This window comes from Herpailurus yagouaroundi, unplaced genomic scaffold, assembly GCF_014898765.1.
Source record: "Herpailurus yagouaroundi ecotype Mexico unplaced genomic scaffold, PumYag 198, whole genome shotgun sequence".
NCBI classification, from domain to species: Eukaryota; Metazoa; Chordata; class Mammalia; order Carnivora; family Felidae; genus Herpailurus; species Herpailurus yagouaroundi.
In genome coordinates this window covers 29,563,590-29,584,513 of record NW_024412429.1, presented here as the reverse complement: position 1 = coordinate 29,584,513, position 20,924 = coordinate 29,563,590, and the positions used below count along the sequence as shown (strand labels likewise).

Sequence of the window (20,924 nt, the reverse complement as noted above, 5' to 3'; positions counted from 1 at the left end):
CCACCCTTTTTTTTTTTTTTTAAGTAAACTCTACACCCAACTTGGGGCTTAACTCACAACTTACAACCTGGAGATCAAGAGTCACATGCTCTTCCGACTGAGCCAGCCAGGCGCCCTTAATTTTATCCCTTTTTTTAACGCAAACTACCTAAGGTACACTATTGCAAACTCAGCTTTGTTACACCTGAAAAGTAACAATCTTGCCTTAAATTAAATGTTTACATATATATAGATCATTTTCAAAGTAAGACCCAGCAACAAATACAACAGGTTCATTCAAATCCATTAAAAAACATTTACCTGGTCTATGGGAACACCAAAATATTCCAGCATCTCTCTTAAGATATTCAGTATGAGTGACATTGATGAAACAAATACATTAGCGAATTCAAGGAAACATTATCAGTTTCTTGATACCTTCCGGAAAAACAATTTAGAAAATATTACTCTTGACCAAAAAAACAAAAAACAAAAAACAAAAAACACGATTGCCACAAAACTGTATTAAGTAACCTGGAGGAATCCTTTCGTTTCACATTACACCATCAACTGATCTCTTTTGGCCAGCAGTATTTTGAAGGAAGTCAAAGAGAGAGAGGAATGAAGACGTGGGGAAGGGCTGATAAAGGAAATTTCAATTTATCAGTTAAATTGCACTAAAAGTTCATAAGATGTTTCAGCCTTAATAAATATCAACCAACAATAAATTGGACACTTAACAGGGAAGCCTTTAGGTTAGCTGCGACAGCGAAGTCCCCGCTCTCCTGGAAGCTCTGGGTTGAGGAGAGGGATGAGTTCAGCTCCTGAAGGCAGGCAGGGGGCCGACCCAACGCTTTAACAAATGAACAGCGGCTCTTCCTCACAAACGAATAGGGTACCATCCATCCTCCTCGCTCATTTTAAAGACAAGAATTTGGACCCCAGATACGCGACGTGACTCAGTCACCCAACTAAGTAACAGGCCGAGACTAGAGCCGGTGGTGTCAGTCGCCTTGGCCGCAAGCTTCCTCAGGGGCTCTCCAAACCCAGAATGATCGCCTTGCTCACCTTCCTCCGAAGCCGAGCATGCGAGCAACCACCGGGACACCAAGCTGCGGTCCTTAAGAAACGCTGCCTCGAATCCGCAGTCAGGGACGCCCTACGTGCGCCCGTCCTGGCACAGGAGCGCTCGGACGTCGACTCGTGTCCGCCCGCGCGCCTCGGTTTGCAAGCCACAGACGGTAACGACGCCCCCCACCGACCCGGGGCTGGACATGCAAACCCCTTCCCTCAACCTGGGTAACTCCGCAGGATGCTTGGCCCTTACCTCCGGTCTCCCACCCACCTTGCGGCTCGCCCCGAGGCCGGGCACAACTTCCGCGTCCCTGAACGAAAATCAAACTCCGCGGGCCAAGCCAGTATCCGAGCTTATTGGACAAGCCTAAACATATGTGCTTCTGATTGGCTGCGCTATGACGTCAGGCTAGTTACGGTTATTTGGGCCGGCTACTGGAATATTTCCTTCTTCCTCTAGGGGGCGGGCCTTCCGCGAGGCAACCAATAGAAGCCTAGACACAGCAGGTGGAACGGGGGGGGGGGTGCGAAGATGGTGACGCAAGCTTCTGACGCGTCCTTAGGTTCCTCCATGCTAAACTACTGGTGTCTACTACACGGTGTCATCAAAGTATTAAGGGTCTTGAGCCAGGCCCGCGATCCGGAATTCGTCCCTTTTCGCAGTGTCGTCCTCTATACACCCAGACGCTAGGCGGGGCCGCGCTCTCCTCTTCACTTGAAGTCGCTATTTGTTGTCTGATCATTTCATTCAAACATTATCTGCTTATGGGATTAGCAGAACCTAAGCAGTCTTCGAGGGATGTGCACCTTTGCAGTACTTACAATGTTCACTCACCAAACGCTCCTGGTTGTCCAGGCTATCAAATACGGACCGGACGTTAACCTGGCCGAGTATTGTTAAGTAAGGACTAAATCCTATCAAGTGATACCCATTTTTAATTCTGGTCTGGGTTTTACTGGCTTCGTAAGACAGAGCAACATCTTTATTCCTACTTCAGCCAAGGATGCACTGGAATGACATGACAATTTAAGATCAACTGTGCCTGCTGCTGACCTACATTAAAATAAAATTTTTAAAAATGGGGTATTTTGAACTAATTTCTCTATGGTCCACATTTACTCATTCAATACTGAGTGTTACGTGCCAGGCACTATTCTAAGCATGGGAAATGCAGTAATGGGCAAGACCAGTAAGGTCCTCACCCTCCTGCAGATTACATTCTAGTAGAGACATCAGAGAGGCTATCCCTGAGCATTTTTAAACCCCATCTCTTTCCACTCTTTTCTTTATAGCACTTATCACCACGTATATTCATGCTACCGCTATCGCCAAGCTAGAATGTAATCTCTAGAACAGGTACTTCTGGCTTGAACCATGCTGCTTCTCTAGTGCTTTAGGTAAGTGCCTAGTATATGGGGCGCCTGTCTGGCTCAGTTGGTGGAGCATGCAACTCTTGATCTCATGAGGGGTCAGGAGTTCAGACGCATTGGGTGTAGAGCTTACTTTAAAAAAATAAAATTTAAAAATTCTTAGAAAGTGTCTATTATATACAACGAACAATCAATACTTGAGTAAGATAACTGGATATGGGACAAAAGAAAACAGACATCAGGAATGATCTGTAACTAAGTAACTGGCAGAATATCCCAGTAGTCCACACTAGGTTAAGGATGAAAAGGCAGAAGAGGCTGTTGGACAAGGAATAAGTGAAGGCAAATGGGTCAGCCACCTTACTTGGAATCAGTGTCACAATTTCTTCAAGTACCTTGTCCTTTCCTTTTGCCCTCATAAGTATATAAATCATGATCTTGTAGCCACCTCCCTTTCCACTCTGATATCAATCAGCACACATTACAGCCAGACCAACACTTCCTTGGAGAATATTAGAATAGGAACCATCACTAAAGCTACCTTCACCATGCACGCTACACCCTCCATGAATGTTTTGCTGACAACTTACCCCTAACGTTCTTCAGAGATCTTTCCTCCATTTTGTTTACGAAAGCACTCATACATACCACATCTTGATAACCTTTTGAGATTTGACAGTATTTTTCAATTGCTCATGTTTACATGAAATTACTTTCTTGGCCTTTTAGAATGATACAAGATTCAGGAAAGCTTTTTTGACTTCAGTTACCTTTTCTGTTGTTTTTGAGTAATGTTCAGAAATATGGTGGCTTGCTTTCTAAGATTTTCCTGATTGTGTTCCCCCCCCCCCCAGTTTGATCTAAGCCCTCTCCTATGGTCTCTACACTCAATGATTATACTTTTGCTACTTTCTTCTCAGTGTGGGGTCCAGTCCTGTCCTTAAAAGGGAGTCTTGTTTTGAGAGTTCACTGGGGAAAATTGTCCCAGTCTCTCCAATCCTTCCTTTGGGTACCTTGCACTCACTATGGAGAGGACAAAATCCAAGTTTCAGTTGAGTAATTTGAGATTCTCCTTTTCTCTGGGGCGCCTGGGTGGCACAGTCGGTTAAGTGTCCGACTTCAGCCAGGTCACGATCTCGCGGTCCGTGAGTTCGAGTCCCGCGTCGGGCTCTGGGCTGATGGCTCAGAGCCTGGAGCCTGTTTCCGATTCTGTGTCTCCCTCTCTCTCTGCCCCTCCCCCGTTCATGCTCTGTCTCTCTCTGTCCCAAAAATAAATAAACGTTGAGATTCTCCTTTTCTCAAGTCTGCCAGACCCTACCCCAACTCTTCCTTCTCACATAGAAACCAATACCAAGCAGGTTGATGGTTTTCCCCATTTGATATTTGGAGGTTCATCACCTAGTTTAATTCCAAAAGCTGTCCATAGGTATTTGGTTTTGCCATCCAAATGTATTTTTCCAGAACTACTAACACTTTATAGATAATCATCATACTATGTTCTGGATCCCCAACACCGAGAATGTTTTATTCACCTTTACACCCATTGCCAGGCATACTTTTTCAGTGAATAAACGAAAGGTGAGAGGCTGAGGGCTGGTTTAGACAAAGGCTAGAAAGATGTGTATACTCAATTTTGCCAAATACCCAGCAGAGCCCCATTAGCCTATGCCACAAGCCTAAGTTTGTTTTTGGTGATGAACTCAAGTTACTGTAGTTATCTTAACAGTGGGAAAGAATACAAATTAACCTTCTACCAAAGTAGGAAATAGCCTCTCCAATGTTAACCATAAGGGTTCATATGTAAATGTGATCTCCACATTGAGATGTGCTAACCCAGAAAGTTCATTTAAATTTTACATTTCAAAAAGAAAAATATTTAGGCCCTTTTTCTTTCTATTCTGCCTATGCTTGAAGCCTCTCAGGGGTAGTGCTAATACAGTATACTTAAACCAACCAGCGCTATTTAAAAGATTAAACACCTCTTAAAATTCATTAAACCTTTACAATTATTTATTCAAAAATTTTAAATATTTGAGAGCAATTAGACCAAAATTTTCCCTGATCCTAAAATCGTATTTCAAATTAAATTCTAAAAATGTGCTTTGTATTGACAATTAAAATAGTTAATATAAGAGACCTATTAACTATATTTCTAGGTCTATTTAAACTGTAGTAATATCTATACTCTAAATTGCTATTTACTTGTAGTGTTACATTAAAATTATAAAACCAAAGTTAGATGTTTATAGTCTAAAAGCAGGATTTCTTTTTACTTGAGCCTTTAAAAAATTTATACAAAAGAAAAACTAGGTTATGCTTAGTGTATGAATCCAAAGGTCTTATGTGTCTATAACTACTCATACTATGTTCGAACAAAAATAGTTTACTATAGCTAGACCGTTCTAAAGGCAGAAAGGTGAACTGCTGCTTGATTTTTCTGGTTCCATTTTTTTTTTTTTTTTAGAAGATTCATAGGACTTCATAGACTCTGTACTCTGTTTTCTGATACAATCTTACGTTCACAAATAGGAATGCCTTGACTCTTGTGAATCACTTAAAAAGAGATGGTTAAAACCTAGAACACAGAAAAAATAGTTAAAGGATGCCCTTCTAGTCTTATCCCACTTCTGGATCAGACAGTCAGATATACATCAGTGCTACTAATGTTTGCATTTAGGCCTTTTCATTTTTAGCAATAATCGACTCATAATTTGATACTGTCATGGTCCCAGTAACGGGAATAAAAATATTCTACTTCATAAAAATTCCAAGTAACTGATTTGGATCATCTTACAACTAGTAACAAATTATTTGCCATCCAAAGATCTGATATATATCGTAAAGAATATGGCATAAGTCTTACAAAAACAAACAACAAAACAAACTAAATTCATTCCTATTGCAACATTGAAAAAAAAGTGGCAATATGCAGCATTTCTTTTTAATTATCACTGACTGGTACCCTCAGATGGTAACACACAATAAAGCAAGCACCTGAGAGTAAAAGGTAGCTCTTAAACTTCAATTAAGTAATCCAGAGAACTAGGAAAAAACTTCAGCTTCAGATAACACAGATTCCTGACAAAGACTTCCAGATTCTCAATACTTTTACAAGCAGAAAACTTGCTATTTACAAGCTAACTACTCTTTTTAAGTACGTACATGTCAAATATTAGCTCACTGAGTCAATCAATAAAAGTCTATGTATCTATGACTTTTATCTACTGGCTCTGGTTGTCCTCTAAATACAGAACATGTTAAAATGATAAGGCTGGACAAAGTAACATCAAATGTCCATCCTGATCCTTATATATAATTTGAATTGTAACTCTCTATTTCCTCTTTTAAGGGAAACCCCTTAAAATACTTGAGGACTGCTCGCAAGGACCCATCTCAGTCATCACTGCTCTACAGCAAACATTCCAACTATTCACATGACACTATTTCCGACATCAAGCTTCTGGTCCCTCTCCTTTTAAATATATTTACTCTTAAAAACATGGAACTGCACAAGAGTAACATGAGCCACATATAAAAAAAAAAATTAATGATCTAACTCTTCTGTTCACTGCAATCCGACGTCTCTTCAGCACATTTTAAGGGAGCTTAGACTGTATTATGTTTTAGCAGCAGCCACAAAAAAAAAAAAAAAAAAAAAAAGGCTTATGCTAAATCAAACCTCTATACATATACAATTATATCATGCTTTCATTATACATTCAAGGAGCATTTATTTCATACCTATGTATGTATGCCATACACAATGCAAATTGATAAACATTTATTCTGGCAAAGAAAGACATTTAAATGGAATGAGTTGCTAGCCTGAAAGAATGTGCTACATTCAATGAGGACATAAAAAGAATTTAGAATTTTTGCTAGGGTGTAAGATTTTAAGATAGGTAAGTGAACAAGGGGTGGGTAAGTGGGGAAAGCACAAAGGTAAAAACTGGCTCATGTTGTTCATCTTGACTAATATTTAGGCAAGAGAAGAAATCGAAGGGTTTTAGCTAAAAATGACACCAAGTTTACGGCTGAAAAATATCCCACAGGCGGCAACTAAAGGATGAAATTTAAGTCCAAGTCAGGAGTCTACTGCAGCAGTGGGAGTATCTTTACCACAGTATTAGAGGGGTGAAAAGCAGATCAACACTCTGATTTTGAAGTAGAAGTATCACCACCAAATTTATCCACACACTATAAGTATATACTGACATTAACCAGTTAAATTTTATATTTTATTGTAACTTTCTTTTCATGCTTACATTTGGTGTGATATGCAATTTCCTTCAAAAAACTGAAAGAGTACTTAACATTCCCCCCATGGCAGCTTTAGAAGTACCCTAATAAAAAGTTTATTGCTTTCTCTTTCTGGTACATTAAGGCAGAAAAATTACGATCTTCCATAGTCAAGGGCTAGATAAGGTAGCAAGTAAACAACTATTCTGGAGGATGAAAATGGTATTCTTTTTCCATGGCTTTATGCACTCCATGAAATTCGCAATTACAATGATAGTACCAAGAAGTTATCACTGCCAAATACACAGGTCATGCTGTGAGTAAAAATCCTTCCAAGTCATTTAATATGAAGGTGTACTTAATTATCATCTAGTTTTACTAAAAGGAGTACTCATTACTGCATCAGGAAGGTGGGCAACCCCAAGAGATTACTATGAAAAATCTCATTTTGATTTTTAGAGGAGTAGCATTAAAATCCACTTGCCCAATCCTTTTCTACTTGTAAGAATCAAGATTATCTTCTGCATCTTAAGAGTGCTGCCAATAGGTTCAACGGTTTTAAATCATCCAAAATATCTGTAGGAAAAATATTTTTGGGCGGCAGGGGGAATATTTTTCTTACGCAGAGATTATAATTAAGAAACATTATTTGAAGTTTTTTTCTAGTAGTGGGAAACACAGATCCTAATGTCTGTGTCTCTTTTTTTAACCAATGGGATCCATTTTTAAAGGCTAAAGTATGATGTGACATAACAACATAAAGAGAACTAGAAGACTTAGTTAAATGTAGAACTTTCGCTTCATCTGCATAGTCAACACACACTTATCATTACTGAATGTTTCAGAAATATAAGGAGTCCAGCTCATAAACCTACACAATCTCAAAGGCTCTTGAGTAAGACAATGGAATACAACAAATTTCCATATATCTCTGAGATTCTAAGAAACTGAATAATAACAAATCCTGTTGGCTTAAAACTTCATTAATATAACCCTTGACATTCAGATGTAATAATGGTTTTAATTATTTGATAACCCTAATATGGTAACAGATAACATTCTAAAATTTTGTTAAAGGATGTATCAGGATCTCTATCCAGAGACTATTAAGTCTAGACTAATACAATCCCATGACAATAAACTTTTTTTCTCCAATTGCCTCCTAATATATTATTAGTCAAAATATATACTATAGGTCTTAGCACACAAATGTCTGTGAAAAATGCTTTTTTTTCAAGTTGACAGATGGTCCACTTTGTTAAAAGGGTCATGGTGAGAATTACACCAAATTTTACACAAAATTATAGTCTAACAAAACAAAATCCAACCTCTTTTTAGTTGTTAATGGACTACTATAGTTTTTAAAAAGAGAAGTAATGCTGATTCTCCATAATATTATGGCTGGCAAGTTCTTGTATTAACACAAGAACAGGAGAACTAGACTAGAAATCTGGAATTCCTGTATTCTCTAATAACAGCTTGGAATTACCAGGGAAAACAAAAAAATAACAGTATATGGGGTTTGAGTTTTGTGAAGTATGTATCAACCCCCCAAAAAAGCCATAGCATACCAGTAATTTTACTAACAGAGGAGTTGGTATTCAAAAATCTATAAATAGGTCACAGAAATCAGCTGTATAGATCAGACACAGAAATAGTCTCAAAATCAGGTAAACAAACAACGGCTATTACCACTTATGACATTTTATTGGCATATGACAATTTACAAGGGTCCCTGTTGCAATATACAACACACTGAGTAAGAATCGTTTAGCCATCTACATTCGTTCGTATTGGGTAGTATTTTTACTCAAATTATAATTTAATTCCCAACACTTGATTTTAACTGTGACAAAAGGGAACAATAGTTAATTCCTTAAAGTAGGCTGCAATTGGAAAAACATATTTTGCTATTTTATATTAAAATTCCTAGAATGTTGAAAGGTATACACACCTAAAGACTGAGTCATGGCCTTCTTAAACAGGTTTCTTAATCCTTTCTGGAAATATCCTTTGGTTCATTTTTATTTTCCTTCTCTAGGCAAAAGGAAGTCTGTTAATGCAGGTATCAAAGAGTTATTTTCTGTCATTTGTAAACAAATACCCTTACCATTCAGCTTTGTAACAGGTTATGAAGTGTGGAGTTAAATGTGGCTTAACACAACATAGGCTTTTCATATGTTTGGCTCTGAAAAAGAGAACATCCACAATGGCATCCTACTGCAGAGTTCTATCACCCTTCTTACTAAATTCTGGTATAATCCTCTTTCCTCAATTTTGTGTAATAGAATAAAAGTAACCGAATCATGTATCTATTTGGGTTAAATCAGCACATTTGCACTTAAAATATAACCTGCTGATAGAATTTGGGTAGGTTTATTCCCACTCCCTATTAAATAATTTCTCAGCAAATTCCCTTTTTCCTATTGTCTTAAGTGGAAAAACAAAACTGCACATTTATAGTCATGCACAGAGATCCAGTATCTAACCAAATAATAACTTAAAATAAAAGCTAAGTTTATTTGTATAAAATAAAATGGTTATGAAAATTCTTGTGTTGAAGATTAAATCCATGTTGCTTTCGCATGTAATTAAGTATTCTTCTGACTAGGAGATTAGCTGTGTCCTGACTAACATAACAACAAACTTGCTTTGACAGTATTTCCTCTGCTTTAATGATTTCAGAAAAGACAAAATTAATAGGAGAAATCATGCAATACTAAGGGTCCTAGGGCCATAAACATCATGTATATTGAATTTTGTTTTCTTATTTTTCCCTTACAGTTCTTAGCAAATGCCTTTGGCTGCAATCAAGGTGCTAGGAGCACTGCAAATCACGAAGGATGAAAGATCCATATATTAAGATCTTTGAAAAAGTTTACACTTAACAGAACAAGCATTTCCTGCTTTTAATGCAAACATATACAACTAACTTGGTTCCTGAATTAACAAATGAAATTTGACTACTTTTACAGATGGTCACTGACAGAGACTTGACAGTGAAATTTACTATTTTGAGTTTTCATCTTAAGAGCTATCAGCATCAACAAACAAAAAGATAATCCACATCTGAAAGATTATCTACCTGAAGAATAGAACCCTTGGGAAGAAAAAGAAAAAGCCATTTTATAAACTGCAACTAAAAATAGGGAAAAAGTAAAAACCAAGTTAGACCAATGCTGCAACAAACTTCCTGTCAAAACTTTTTATTGAAAAACAAGTTACTTAAAATACTAATTAACATAATGGGTTTTTTGCCTATTTTTCCTTATGGTTAGACTACAAACTAATGTTTCAGCTGTCCAAAAGCTCAAATAAATATGTAAGATATGAAATCAGGTACATCTTTTTAATGTATCAACTTATTCTGCAGGATAATCCTCTTCCATACCAACACCAGGATTACAGGTTTTGTTCTGTTTCTTAAAGATGATCACTAAGAATGGATTTTTTCATCTGTATTATTACAGACCAGTTCCTCTCTTAAAGATTAGCTGATATCTAAGACCATGACTCAAACTTTCAAATAAGAATAGAAAAAACATTGAATTTTCAGCCGCAAAAGTAAAGGCTCCTAAGAATGGTTTTATAGGCCACTGCTTGCTTTCAATTAAAAAAAAAAATTTTTTTTTCTTGTAATTTTCAATCTTTTAATAGCTTGTACTTTTTAACTATTGATAAAGCTTTTTTCTCTTTTTAAACATTTGCTGACGTGTTAAATTAGCTTAGTTTGCCAAAGTAAGAACCTTTTCTGTGGTACACCTCAAAAATTAGTCACCCTACAATGTAGTGTGTTTGAATTAAGGAGAATATTAAACAGATGTATATAGTTAAAATAATTAGTGTGGTCTCTATAAACAACTTCTGTCCAGGGATTTGTATGTAGAGCTAACGTTTACTTCAGAATAAACATTAACAAACAGGGAAGGAAGAGAATCAGAACTTTCACAGAGCTGTACTTGACCATATCTTATAGACAAAGCGAATTACAATGCATGTAACAAAAACAGTAAAAGTATTTTTTTAAAAGTTGATAGTTACAAATATGGTACGTAACAATTTTCTACTTTATTTCAGTACAATTTTCAACATACAGTCTACTATTTTTCAAGATATTTGAAGACTTAAAACAAAATTTCTACTGACTACTTGCAAACAGTAAAATTTAAGTAAAATGCTTACATTCTTATTTGAAAACAAAAATCAGGTAAAAAAATGGTGGGTGCAAGTTCTGCTCTCTGTTGCAATCTCAGTTCAGATTTACTATTCCTAAAAACACAAAGAGAAAATAAAGATTAGCAAAAATGTGGAGTGAAAATGATCCGTAATAATCATTGTTCCTAAAAATGAAATAATGAACTAACTGGCCCACCAAACCCATAATGAAGAAAATCCATTAGAATCACTAACAAGATGAAATTTTCTACCTTTTCTTCTTTGCGTCTGTCCTTCTTTTCTTCATTATTTTCCATGGTCTCTTCTTCATCTTCAACAATCCCGTCCCCTTGGTATTTGTCATGAGTCCATTTTGGACTGCTACCTGATTTTTTGAAGTTAAAGCGCCCTCTGCCACGTTGAAAAGTACCACGACCTCTTCCTCTTTTGGCCCAATAATCCACACCATCATCTCTGTCATCATGCTACAGAGAGGTTAAAAACAATCATCACTAAAATGTCTTTCTTGTAAGTAAAATGATTATAGCCCCATTAAGTCATGGTATAAATCTTCTGAAGACTGGGGTATGGGACATTGGTAAATGTCTAAAACACATTAAACCAAAGCCAGTAACACTGAATTTTACAGTAAAAATGTATTCCATTGTGAAATCAAGTAAATACATCTTACTGCTTTATAACCCAAGCACTGCAAACTGTCCAGACAATTTTTTGGAGAACCTCAACTGCTAAATTACTGCCAACTTTCATAGTTTTGACTTTTTTGCTTTCCATTATTTCAATCTAAGTCCACTTGTTAATATACTGCATGCAAATGAGATAAAATAACCTTTATTTTCCCCCAAAACTACCAGTCATAAAGACGTAACAGTCACAAAAATGTTATGCAACACTTATTAAATAAAATAAACGATATGAATTATACCATACATGTAGGAACAGATTTTAAAATCCTACAGAGATTTAAATCTAAATCAATGTATATGGCACATCAATCTTCTAGGCTAGAGAATTTCACATGCTAAATCATGACAGCATGGTCCCTAGAGTAATAACTTATTTCTTCTTCACCAACATAGTACTACAGTTTTGTATTACATTTGAACATTAATTTTTCATTAACTCTACCCCAATACAGATATTCCCCAAATTACAAATTGTTCCATTAATCAAACACAATCTACAAACTGAAAAGCCCTTCACTTTGTGGATAAGTAGAGGAGTATTATCGCAAAATACCAAACAAAAAGCCAAAGTTCACCTGTAATATAATTCAATTAATTGTTGCCCACCTCAAACTCTCAAGTCTGTCACCTACAAAAATGGAGAAAGAGGCAAAATGATGCCCCTTAATAAGATACTGGGTATAATGCAAACAATGTTCCATAACCTGTGAAGTACTGGTATTGACCAGCTGTCCAAAAGTCATCAAAGCTTTTTCTCGAGTATTATGTGGTATAAGCACCTTTTTCAAAACACAGACTGTGCCTTTGTGCATATTCGTGTAATACAGATCACCCTCCTGGCATGACTTGCAAAGCTCAGTTACACAAGTAACACACAAAGCAAAAGAGCACTTACCAATTTCTAATCCTCTATCTTTAACAAGCTGATGAAAAATGACAAGCTAGAGGTGTGTATGACTCCAAAAAGAGCGAGTTGAGGAACTATCAAAAGTGTAGATTTCAGAATGTCAGAAAGTTTAATTACAAACCTGAAATAAAGTATTTTAAAATATTCTCTCACTCAAAATGATACCCACACAACTACGTAACTTCAGGTTCCCTTTTGGTATTGGCACAAACCACCACTTAAGAGTTTGTGTTTGCGGCATTTACACAGTATTCCACTCATTTGTGGGAAGAAGCAAACAGGTTTTGAGAGTCAGAGGCATGTTTAAATCTAAACAGAAGCTGTGACTTTACGTTCTCATTTTAAAAACTGGGAGATAACCATGAAGTCACACAGATGATCTATAAAAAGTGCCCATCCCAGTGTATGACAAGCAAGCAAAGAGTGGTATTAATAATGCTTACTAAGGGTAAGACATTGTTCTGAGCACTTTCCACGTATTTACTCCTCTCATCCTCAAACAACCCTATAAAATATTGTTAACTAATCCTACTTTAGATCTAAAGAAACTGAGGCACAGCAAAACTGAGCTACTTGCCCAAGGTCACAGAACTAGTTCTCTCCACTACTCCTTCAGCCATCACCCACAGTATACATTTCCCAAGTATCTGGTGGCAGTAAATGATTTCCATATAAGGCAACTAACAGCTACAGAAATAGAAAAAGCAGAGGCAAAGCTAGGCACTAAAGTTAAACAAGCCATCACCTTTAAATACCCAACAGCAGCTAAAAGATTGTATTTTTCAGAGTATTCTGGCAGCTAGGGGACATTTTAATGCTAAGCAAACTAACTCTTAATCTTCAAGTTCTAACTTCTAAGATATTAGTCCTACTACAATTTTTTAAAATGAATCACTTCACATGATAAAGGACCAGAGAAATTATTTGTAATGCACAAAAACACATTAACAAAGGAGGCCATATTAGAACAAAACCTCCTGAATCCTCTTATCTCTTCTCCACAGAATGATCATGTTTCAAAGGGCTAACTGATTAAAACTCCTACCCTGAAACTCCTTCCCCACCAGAGATTTTCTCTTCCTCAGAAGACATCAACTCTACACTGAGAACCTATCCACTCCAGTACTTTCCTACTTGCTCCAACTCTTCACATACTCACCCCTCCACAGAATTTCAGGTTCTAAGATAGACTATCTTTCCTACTTGTTATTGAAAACATCACCATATCTTTGCATAAATCCAAGTGTTGAGATGAGAATTTTCAGAAAAGAATACAACAAATGTTACTATTACTCAATATTGGAGAAAGAACGGTAGGGTGCTTTCAGAACCCTAGTTCTGGAGCCCAAGGCATGGGTTCAAATCCAAAGTCCTATTCTACTAGCCATGGTCAAGCTGCTTAATCTGTATACCCCAATGTTTTTCATCTATAAAAGTAGAATAAAGGACTCCCCTCGAAATGATTTTTTGTAAGCACAAAATAAATTTATACATGTAAAACAGGAACCTAGCACAGTGCATATGCTCAATAAATACTATTATTATTACTAGTAAGTATTAATGTTTCATTAATATGGGCATAAGCAGGTTGCCTGGGCAGCTCAGTCCATTAAGCGTCTGACTTTTGATCCCGGCTCGGGTCCTGATCTCGCAGTTCCTGGGTTTGGTCCCATGTTGGGCTCTGTACTGGCAGCGCTGAGCCTGCTTGGGTTTTTGTCTCACCCTCTCTGCCCCTTCCCTGCTTGCACGCATGCATACACTCTCTCTCTTGCTCCCTCAAAATGATAAACTTAAAAAAATATATATGTGTGTGTCTGTGTGTATATATGTGTGTATACATATGTGTGTGTGTGTATATATATATATATATATATATACACACACGTATATATATGTTATATATACGTGTGTGTATATATATAGTCAAAAGTTCCATGTTCGTCAATTATTCTTAGGAGAACATCTAAAAGTTTTCAACCTCATTTCTTATGAATATTTTTGTTTACATTTCTAGTCTCAACAATAGCGGTCTATAAAATATATTTGCAAAAGAAGCAAAATCTTTCAAATTTAAAAATCCATGTAAAAACCAGAGCTGTCATTTCAATGGTTCATTAAGAACTAAAATAATTAACTCTGGGAATTGATTTGTAAGAAAAAAAAATGTATTAACATATTAATTTGGGGGTGCCTGGACAGCTCAGTCAGTTAAGCATCCACCTCTTGATTTCAGCTTAAGACGGAGCCCCACACTGGGCTCTGTGCTGACAGCAAGGAGCCTGCTTGGGATTCTCTAACCCTCTGCTCCGTCCCTCCATCCCCCACCCACTGCGCATGCGTGCACTCTCTCAAATTAAATAAAATTTAAAAGCTTAAAAAAAATGTTACTTCTGGGGCGCCTGGGTGGCTCAGTCAGTTAAGCGTCCGACTTCAGCTCAGGTCATGATCTCACGGTCCGTGAGTTCAAGCCCCGCGTCGGGCTCTGTGCTGACGGCTCAGAGCCTGGAGCCTGTTTCATATTCTGTGTCTCCCTCTCTCTCTGCCCCTCCCCTGTTCATGCTCTGTCTCTGTCTCAAAAATAAATAAAACATAAAAAAAAAAAAAAAGTTACTTCTGGTGAACATTAGTCTGTGACAAATCCAAGTGTATGTTTTATATAGAAATGAAGGTTTTTAAATACAGCCCAAAATAGCAACACATAAAATGTTATTTACTACTTCTAAGTTCTAAAATCTTAAAATAACATTCTTCTTAATTAGTAAAACTACTACCTAAATGCCAAACTAAAATGGTATGTCCCATTACAAGAAAAAATTACATCGGATTCTAAAAGTATGCCATAGAAAAATGAAGGTGTGGCCTAAATTAAGTATTTGTAAAGGATTCAAAGTATTAATTAGTATCTACTTGTCCACCTCTCATTTCCCTCTTAATCTTTTGACCTATAACATTTGGTCTACTTCTCTGGCTTTTTTTTTTTTTTTTAACAGTGTGATATTTTTACTATCACTCACCCACTGCTCGCCCGACCTTCAACAGGGTGGCCTTTTAATCTCTTCTGACTGGGTGATCTTAACAGGGCTTTAATTGTGTCCTGGAAGATGATGGCTCCTAAATTTTTTTTCCTCTAGATTCGCATTAGCAACTTTCCATTGCACATCTGCACTTAATTTCTCCCAGGCACCTCAAGAACAGAACTTAATCTTCTCAAATGGGATCCTTTCCCTTGTATTCCCTATCCTAGAGAGATCCCTTCATCTTACTACCAATACCCAACTACATACAAGATCCCTGAGTAAGTCTTCATTAATATTACTTTAACTTTTCCATTACCTAGCCTCTTAGTCCAGACACTCAGTAACTCTTCAGATCGGTCTGTACAACCATGATTTTTCTAAACTCTGGTTAAAATCCGTATTTATTTAGATACAGCCTCCCACAACTTGGTTTCTGCTTTTTCTTAATTTTACCAAACTTACACCAACCACCTAGCCAAAGAGTTCTATCTCAGGATGTTTCACGCCTACAATCTGCAGTATACCTATTTTTTAAGCTCAAGATTCAATCCCAGTTCCTCTATGAAGGCTCGCCTAATCACTCTGTTTGAAATAATCCTCCATTTCCTGCCTTGGATGAAATCCACTACACATGTATTTAGAACTTTTGTTTCTAAATTTTTCCAGCCAAGAAATGATACATGTCTTTGCATTCATGGTACCTAGTATAAAGAGCAGTTTGTGAATATAAAGTCTGAAAATCAAAAACAAGATAGATCTTTTAAACTTTCCTATAACTGAATAAAGTGCCTTTTACTGTCCACGTTGTCAACTCAAGCAATTCAAACAAGTATAAATTTCCTCTTAGGGGAGCATATGTTGAGCAAACAGTATGCATTAATACCCTTTAAAAACTTTTTCGGACTTTGTTCATTAAACTACTCAAAAGAATCAAACAGAAGCTAATTTTTGATTGCCCATTCTTCAAACAACATAGGTCTACTTCATCATTTAGCTCTCCCCTCTCACTTAGCAGACAGGTCATGGGTATTCAGGTGTATTCAAATATATTCATAAAAAACTAAATGAAAGACACAATTCTATAAATCTAGTACTATCTTCCTCCTTGCTTCTGCAAAACAACTAATCTTCAGAACTGATCTCTGAAAAGCTATTTAAGAAATAAATACTTCTGGTAATAGTTCTGGTATTTTCCTAAGTGTCTGTAATGCTGGATGGACCCTTTTCTCCCATGCCAAACTACAGAAAATCTCCATCTTTACCTAGAAACTCTTTCAGGACCCACCTCCTCTAGTTTCACCCCTTAGAAAACTACTTCAGAGGAAAAAGTATCACAAAGAAGCATCAAATTAGTGTAGCCAGCAACTTTCCATATGGAATTTTTCATCCTCCTTTTATTCCAGAGGAAGTACACAGCCTCCCTGAGATCCTTAATTACATGTTCTGTGAAAGAATTCTTCTGTCTTTCATTTAAACAAATAGCTGTGATGATGGAAGATAAATCTTAATGAGATGTTTCTACAACTGTCATTGTCTTATAGACAGATGTGAAACCTATGTTAATGTTCTCTGAATGTGGCTATCAAATCAGGTATAGTTTTAGTTTACCCTGATCAGCCTATAGGTGACATCAATAAAATATAAACAGGACTAAAGGGACCCACATTTTCGAAACTTCAAATCATCTGGGTAGTGAATTTTTAAAAGGTTTCCTAAATTATGGCAAAAACTCCTCATAGTAGTGGATACCTGTACTCAAATGTATTCACCCAGTATGCTTTGAAAATTAATGCAAACCAAATAAACACAGATTTCTAACACCCACCAAGAAGTACTTCTTGCTCTTTGGGGTATATTCTGGATCCCATTCCTCTTCCTTCGGTCTCTTTTGAAAAGTAGTATTTGAGTTGTTTGGACCAGTATTTGTCCCAGCAAAAACTCCTCTGGCTCTTCCTCTGCCTCTAATTCGAAACTGATTAACATTAACAAAGCTGTTTAGTAATGCAATCAAAAGGTATTTAGTTACATGCAAACTCTAATTTTACTGCAGTAACAAAAAACAAATTCCCTACTTTCCTTCCTAAATCTCAATTTCACAGCCACTGAGGACAGAAAGGGTGGCCATTTTATACTATAGGCAAAAAAAATCTGCCCACTGAAAGCTGAGTAAGAAATGCAGTCAATTTAAGTATTAGCATACTGACTACAATTTCATAGCCTGAACTAGTATTTTTAAATAATCAAGTTGGTTCTTTCCCCTTTTACTACCCAAAAGAGTGGTCTAATTCTTTGAATTATTATAGGAGTCCCAACTGTTCAACTATCACCTATCACCATATAAGCAAAGCTCTTCTCTTTCACAAATGATCTAATTAATGAGCCCTACTAATAACTGACTGGATACTCACTCGAGGTAGGAATCTGAATATAGAAATTAAAGAGTCAAGAAGATGCACTACTGTGAAGTTGTAATTAATAATTGTAACAAATTTATGCAAACATAGGGATAATGTGTATGCTATGTAGAATAAAACCAAAAGCTATATGATTTCTATGATTATACACATATAAACAAGGACTGGAAGGCAAAACAGGCAAAATAAAAATAGCTGTGATACAGACGTTAGGGTTTTTTTTTTAATGCTTTAAGATATCTATTCAAAAACTAAGTGATTGAAGAACTTGATCTCAGTAACTTTACTTGACTCTTGGGTCTTCATGCACCATGTACAGTTATTGATTCCAAAATTTTAAAAAGTATCTAATTGATATATGTATATGTGTGTGTGTTTGTGTGTATAGTTATATATATATAATTATATATATATATATATATACAGCTCTTTAAAAATCAGAAACATTTTTTACTCTGTATACAAGGAAAGCATCATCCCAGCTGCAGCCCTTCCTCCCAACCCTTAAATGGCATATCTTAATCAATATATACAAATACAATTTCACTTTCCAAGACTAATTCTAACTGCAGAAGTAATGACTCACAACAATGTCTAAATCATGAATTTTACTTTATGTACAGTGCTCTAAAGTAAAGCCCTACCAACAAACAAAGGTAATTCTATTACTTACAAAGGTTCCTCGTGGTCGGCTAACTCCTCCAAAGCCTGAGTATTCTTTCAGTTCGTGGTGAGTTTTAAACTCGTCTTCTCTTTCCTTCTTACTCTCCTTTTCTTCCCGAGAACTGGGAGAAGAAGGTGACGCTGAAGATGATGAAGATCGAGAATGATCTTGCTCTCTACTTTTATGTTTACTGCAAAATAGAGAAAACAAAAAATATGTGCTATTTTTAAAAAGACAAAGACCCTGTTGAATCTTATAATAAAAGGGATATTTTTCAAGTAAAAAAAAAAAACTATCCCCTATTAAAAATGATTACATAACTAAAATGATTGGGTGTTAAACTTTGATACAGCCTGTTTCCATTCTCCTTCAATATTTGTTTTACATAACTACTGAAAACATGATATAGCCTGCCAGTTAAAAACTAGCAGTCTGGAAACTTCAAGAATAAGGTTCAGTTCTTCAGTATTTTTAACTTTTTGTTGTTGTTGTTATTTTAAGGAAAGGAAAAGAAGAGTAGGAATAAGTAAGAATGTTTTTAAGGCCAAGTTTCAAAATGACTGCAGTATGTACACTCGGGGTGAGAACAGTTGATATGGTTTGGGCCATTACTCCATTAGAGAAATAAAAGCATATGACATACAAATACCGGTAATAAATTAAAAAACACGAGTAAAATCCACCATTTACCTAATGAATAGCAAGAAAACGATTATCTATGATACTTAATATTCCTATTATTTATTTGACTCTACGATGATCAATTTTACATGGTTCTAACACAACACCCGGAAAGGTCATACCTGCGGTAACTCTTACCACTGCTAACAGTATCCATGGAAACATTACTTTGAAAGATTAATACACATTGCTATTTCATAAAAACTAGTCCTTCCTCCCCCCATCTCTCCCATGTTAAACCACTAGATATCAGTTTAAAATTCTTGTACTCTGGGTGTTATGAGTTGAAAAAGTGCGGAATCAAGCATAACGAACCAAAGTTCTTACACAAACTGTTTCTAGAAATGCACTGCATTGAAGTCCAACCTCCTGATGTAGCCTGGATAATAGGACACATTAATTTGTCATTTTTTTTTTCAGTGTTAGCTTGCTATTCCAAAGTTTTTGTCCTCATCCACCATAAGCCGTGTAAAAGACAAATACATTTTTGCTGTAAAACAAATAATTTTAATTGTTTAAATTTAAACATTCGATTACACAGTCAAAATTGAAAGCAATTAAGCTGACAATTATTAAAGGCTAATTAGAAGCTAAAACCTAACTCAGACAGTTTTAACAATTACCTGTCATCTTTGTAAGATTTGTATTCCTTGTAATCTTTTGGAGTTTTTTCCTGCTTTCTTGATCCACTGGATTCCCTGGAGCCCTTGGAATCCCCCCGTTCTTTACTTCTTTCTTTTCTCCGACGATCAATGTCATGCCGAAGATCAGCAGAATCACACCTTAATTTTTTATCTCCCTATAAAAGACAAATGTAAAATACAGACTTCAGGAGAGAAAAAAAATAAAGATATAAAGATATATACCCAAATTTTATGCCAGTTTTTAATCTGGCATTTTAGTATCAGAAATGAGTGGATCATAGCATACTACTTCCATACTTAGTTTTACTTTTGTTAAAAAAAAACACTTGGTTGTTTTGACTCAACATTTGTATACACAGTGCAACGGGACTATGAAACTAGGAAGTTATGAAAAGCTATCTTGAAAATAGCATAGGTTTTTGTTCAAAGCAATCCATAATAAACTTTGTACAGCAGAACAAAATAATTGTTTTTCCACTCAGCACATCCTCATTGTCATCACTCATCCTTTTCAAACAGCTTTTTTGTAAACAGTTCAACAATGACAGAAGTTACAGTCTAACTGTGGTTGTAGTATAGCCATCTACCTATAAAGTTAAGGGATCCTAAAGTAATGGTTCTCATTACTGAAGCCTCATTTTATCATCAAGCTGTTCCCAATTAGGTTGACGAACCCAATAAAAACCACTTCAAAAGGAAGAATTCTGTAATTTCCATAACATGCAAGTGGAAGATGATTAACAAAACCAAGTAAGGTTGAATAAGGGTAGAAACAAAGCCAGAAAGATATTATTCCCAATCCTGTACTCAGTATTTTGGGCCATATACTGCCCTTTCTCAATTCAGGTATTGCAACGGACATTAGTTTAACTGGGTCACAATTCACCTCCTTCTTGTTCCATTGCTTTTTCAAATACTATATAATTTAGGAAGATGGAAAGAGGCATCTAGGAATGAAGAAAAATTATACATCAGTAAGATGCTAAGCAATGTGGACATCCTTGCTAGTATTCAACAATAAGAAGTACTTACTCTGGGAAATCTAGCTATAATATAACCGTTCATCAAAAAA

The 20,924-nt window shown here is 36.2% G+C and overlaps 2 protein-coding genes and 1 long non-coding RNA gene across 9 annotated transcripts in view; 1 reads left to right on the top strand and 2 right to left on the bottom strand.

Annotated features, from left to right (window-relative positions):
* MTFR2 (mitochondrial fission regulator 2) overlaps window positions 1-1,160 on the bottom strand; it is a 12,848-nt gene extending 11,688 nt beyond the window's left edge. The window contains exons 1-3 of one of the 3 annotated variants that reach the window (XM_040449101.1): window positions 1,048-1,160; window positions 514-619; window positions 301-417 (exon numbers count right to left, since the gene is read on the bottom strand). In XM_040449101.1, the coding sequence (XP_040305035.1) occupies window positions 301-363 (63 nt within the window). In that variant the 5' untranslated portion in view covers window positions 364-417; window positions 514-619; window positions 1,048-1,160. The other 2 variants (XM_040449100.1, XM_040449099.1) reach the window with 2 other exon arrangements.
* A 2,117-nt stretch (window positions 1,161-3,277) lies between these two features.
* LOC121013419 (uncharacterized) lies at window positions 3,278-12,724 on the top strand. The gene is made up of 3 exons (XR_005782693.1): window positions 3,278-3,388; window positions 6,307-6,309; window positions 12,714-12,724. It is a non-coding gene; the product is annotated as an uncharacterized LOC121013419 (long non-coding RNA).
* BCLAF1 (BCL2 associated transcription factor 1) overlaps window positions 8,352-20,924 on the bottom strand; it is a 30,557-nt gene continuing 17,984 nt past the window's right edge. For 2 of the 5 annotated variants that reach the window (XM_040449094.1, XM_040449095.1), the window contains exons 9-13: window positions 19,832-20,007; window positions 18,537-18,717; window positions 17,275-17,421; window positions 11,091-11,303; window positions 8,352-10,932 (exon numbers count right to left, since the gene is read on the bottom strand). In XM_040449094.1, the coding sequence (XP_040305028.1) occupies window positions 10,927-10,932; window positions 11,091-11,303; window positions 17,275-17,421; window positions 18,537-18,717; window positions 19,832-20,007 (723 nt within the window). In that variant the 3' untranslated portion in view covers window positions 8,352-10,926. Of the gene's footprint in view, window positions 10,933-11,090; window positions 11,304-17,274; window positions 17,422-18,536; window positions 18,718-19,535; window positions 19,699-19,831; window positions 20,008-20,924 lie in introns of those variants that run through there. The other 3 variants (XM_040449096.1, XM_040449097.1, XM_040449098.1) reach the window with 2 other exon arrangements.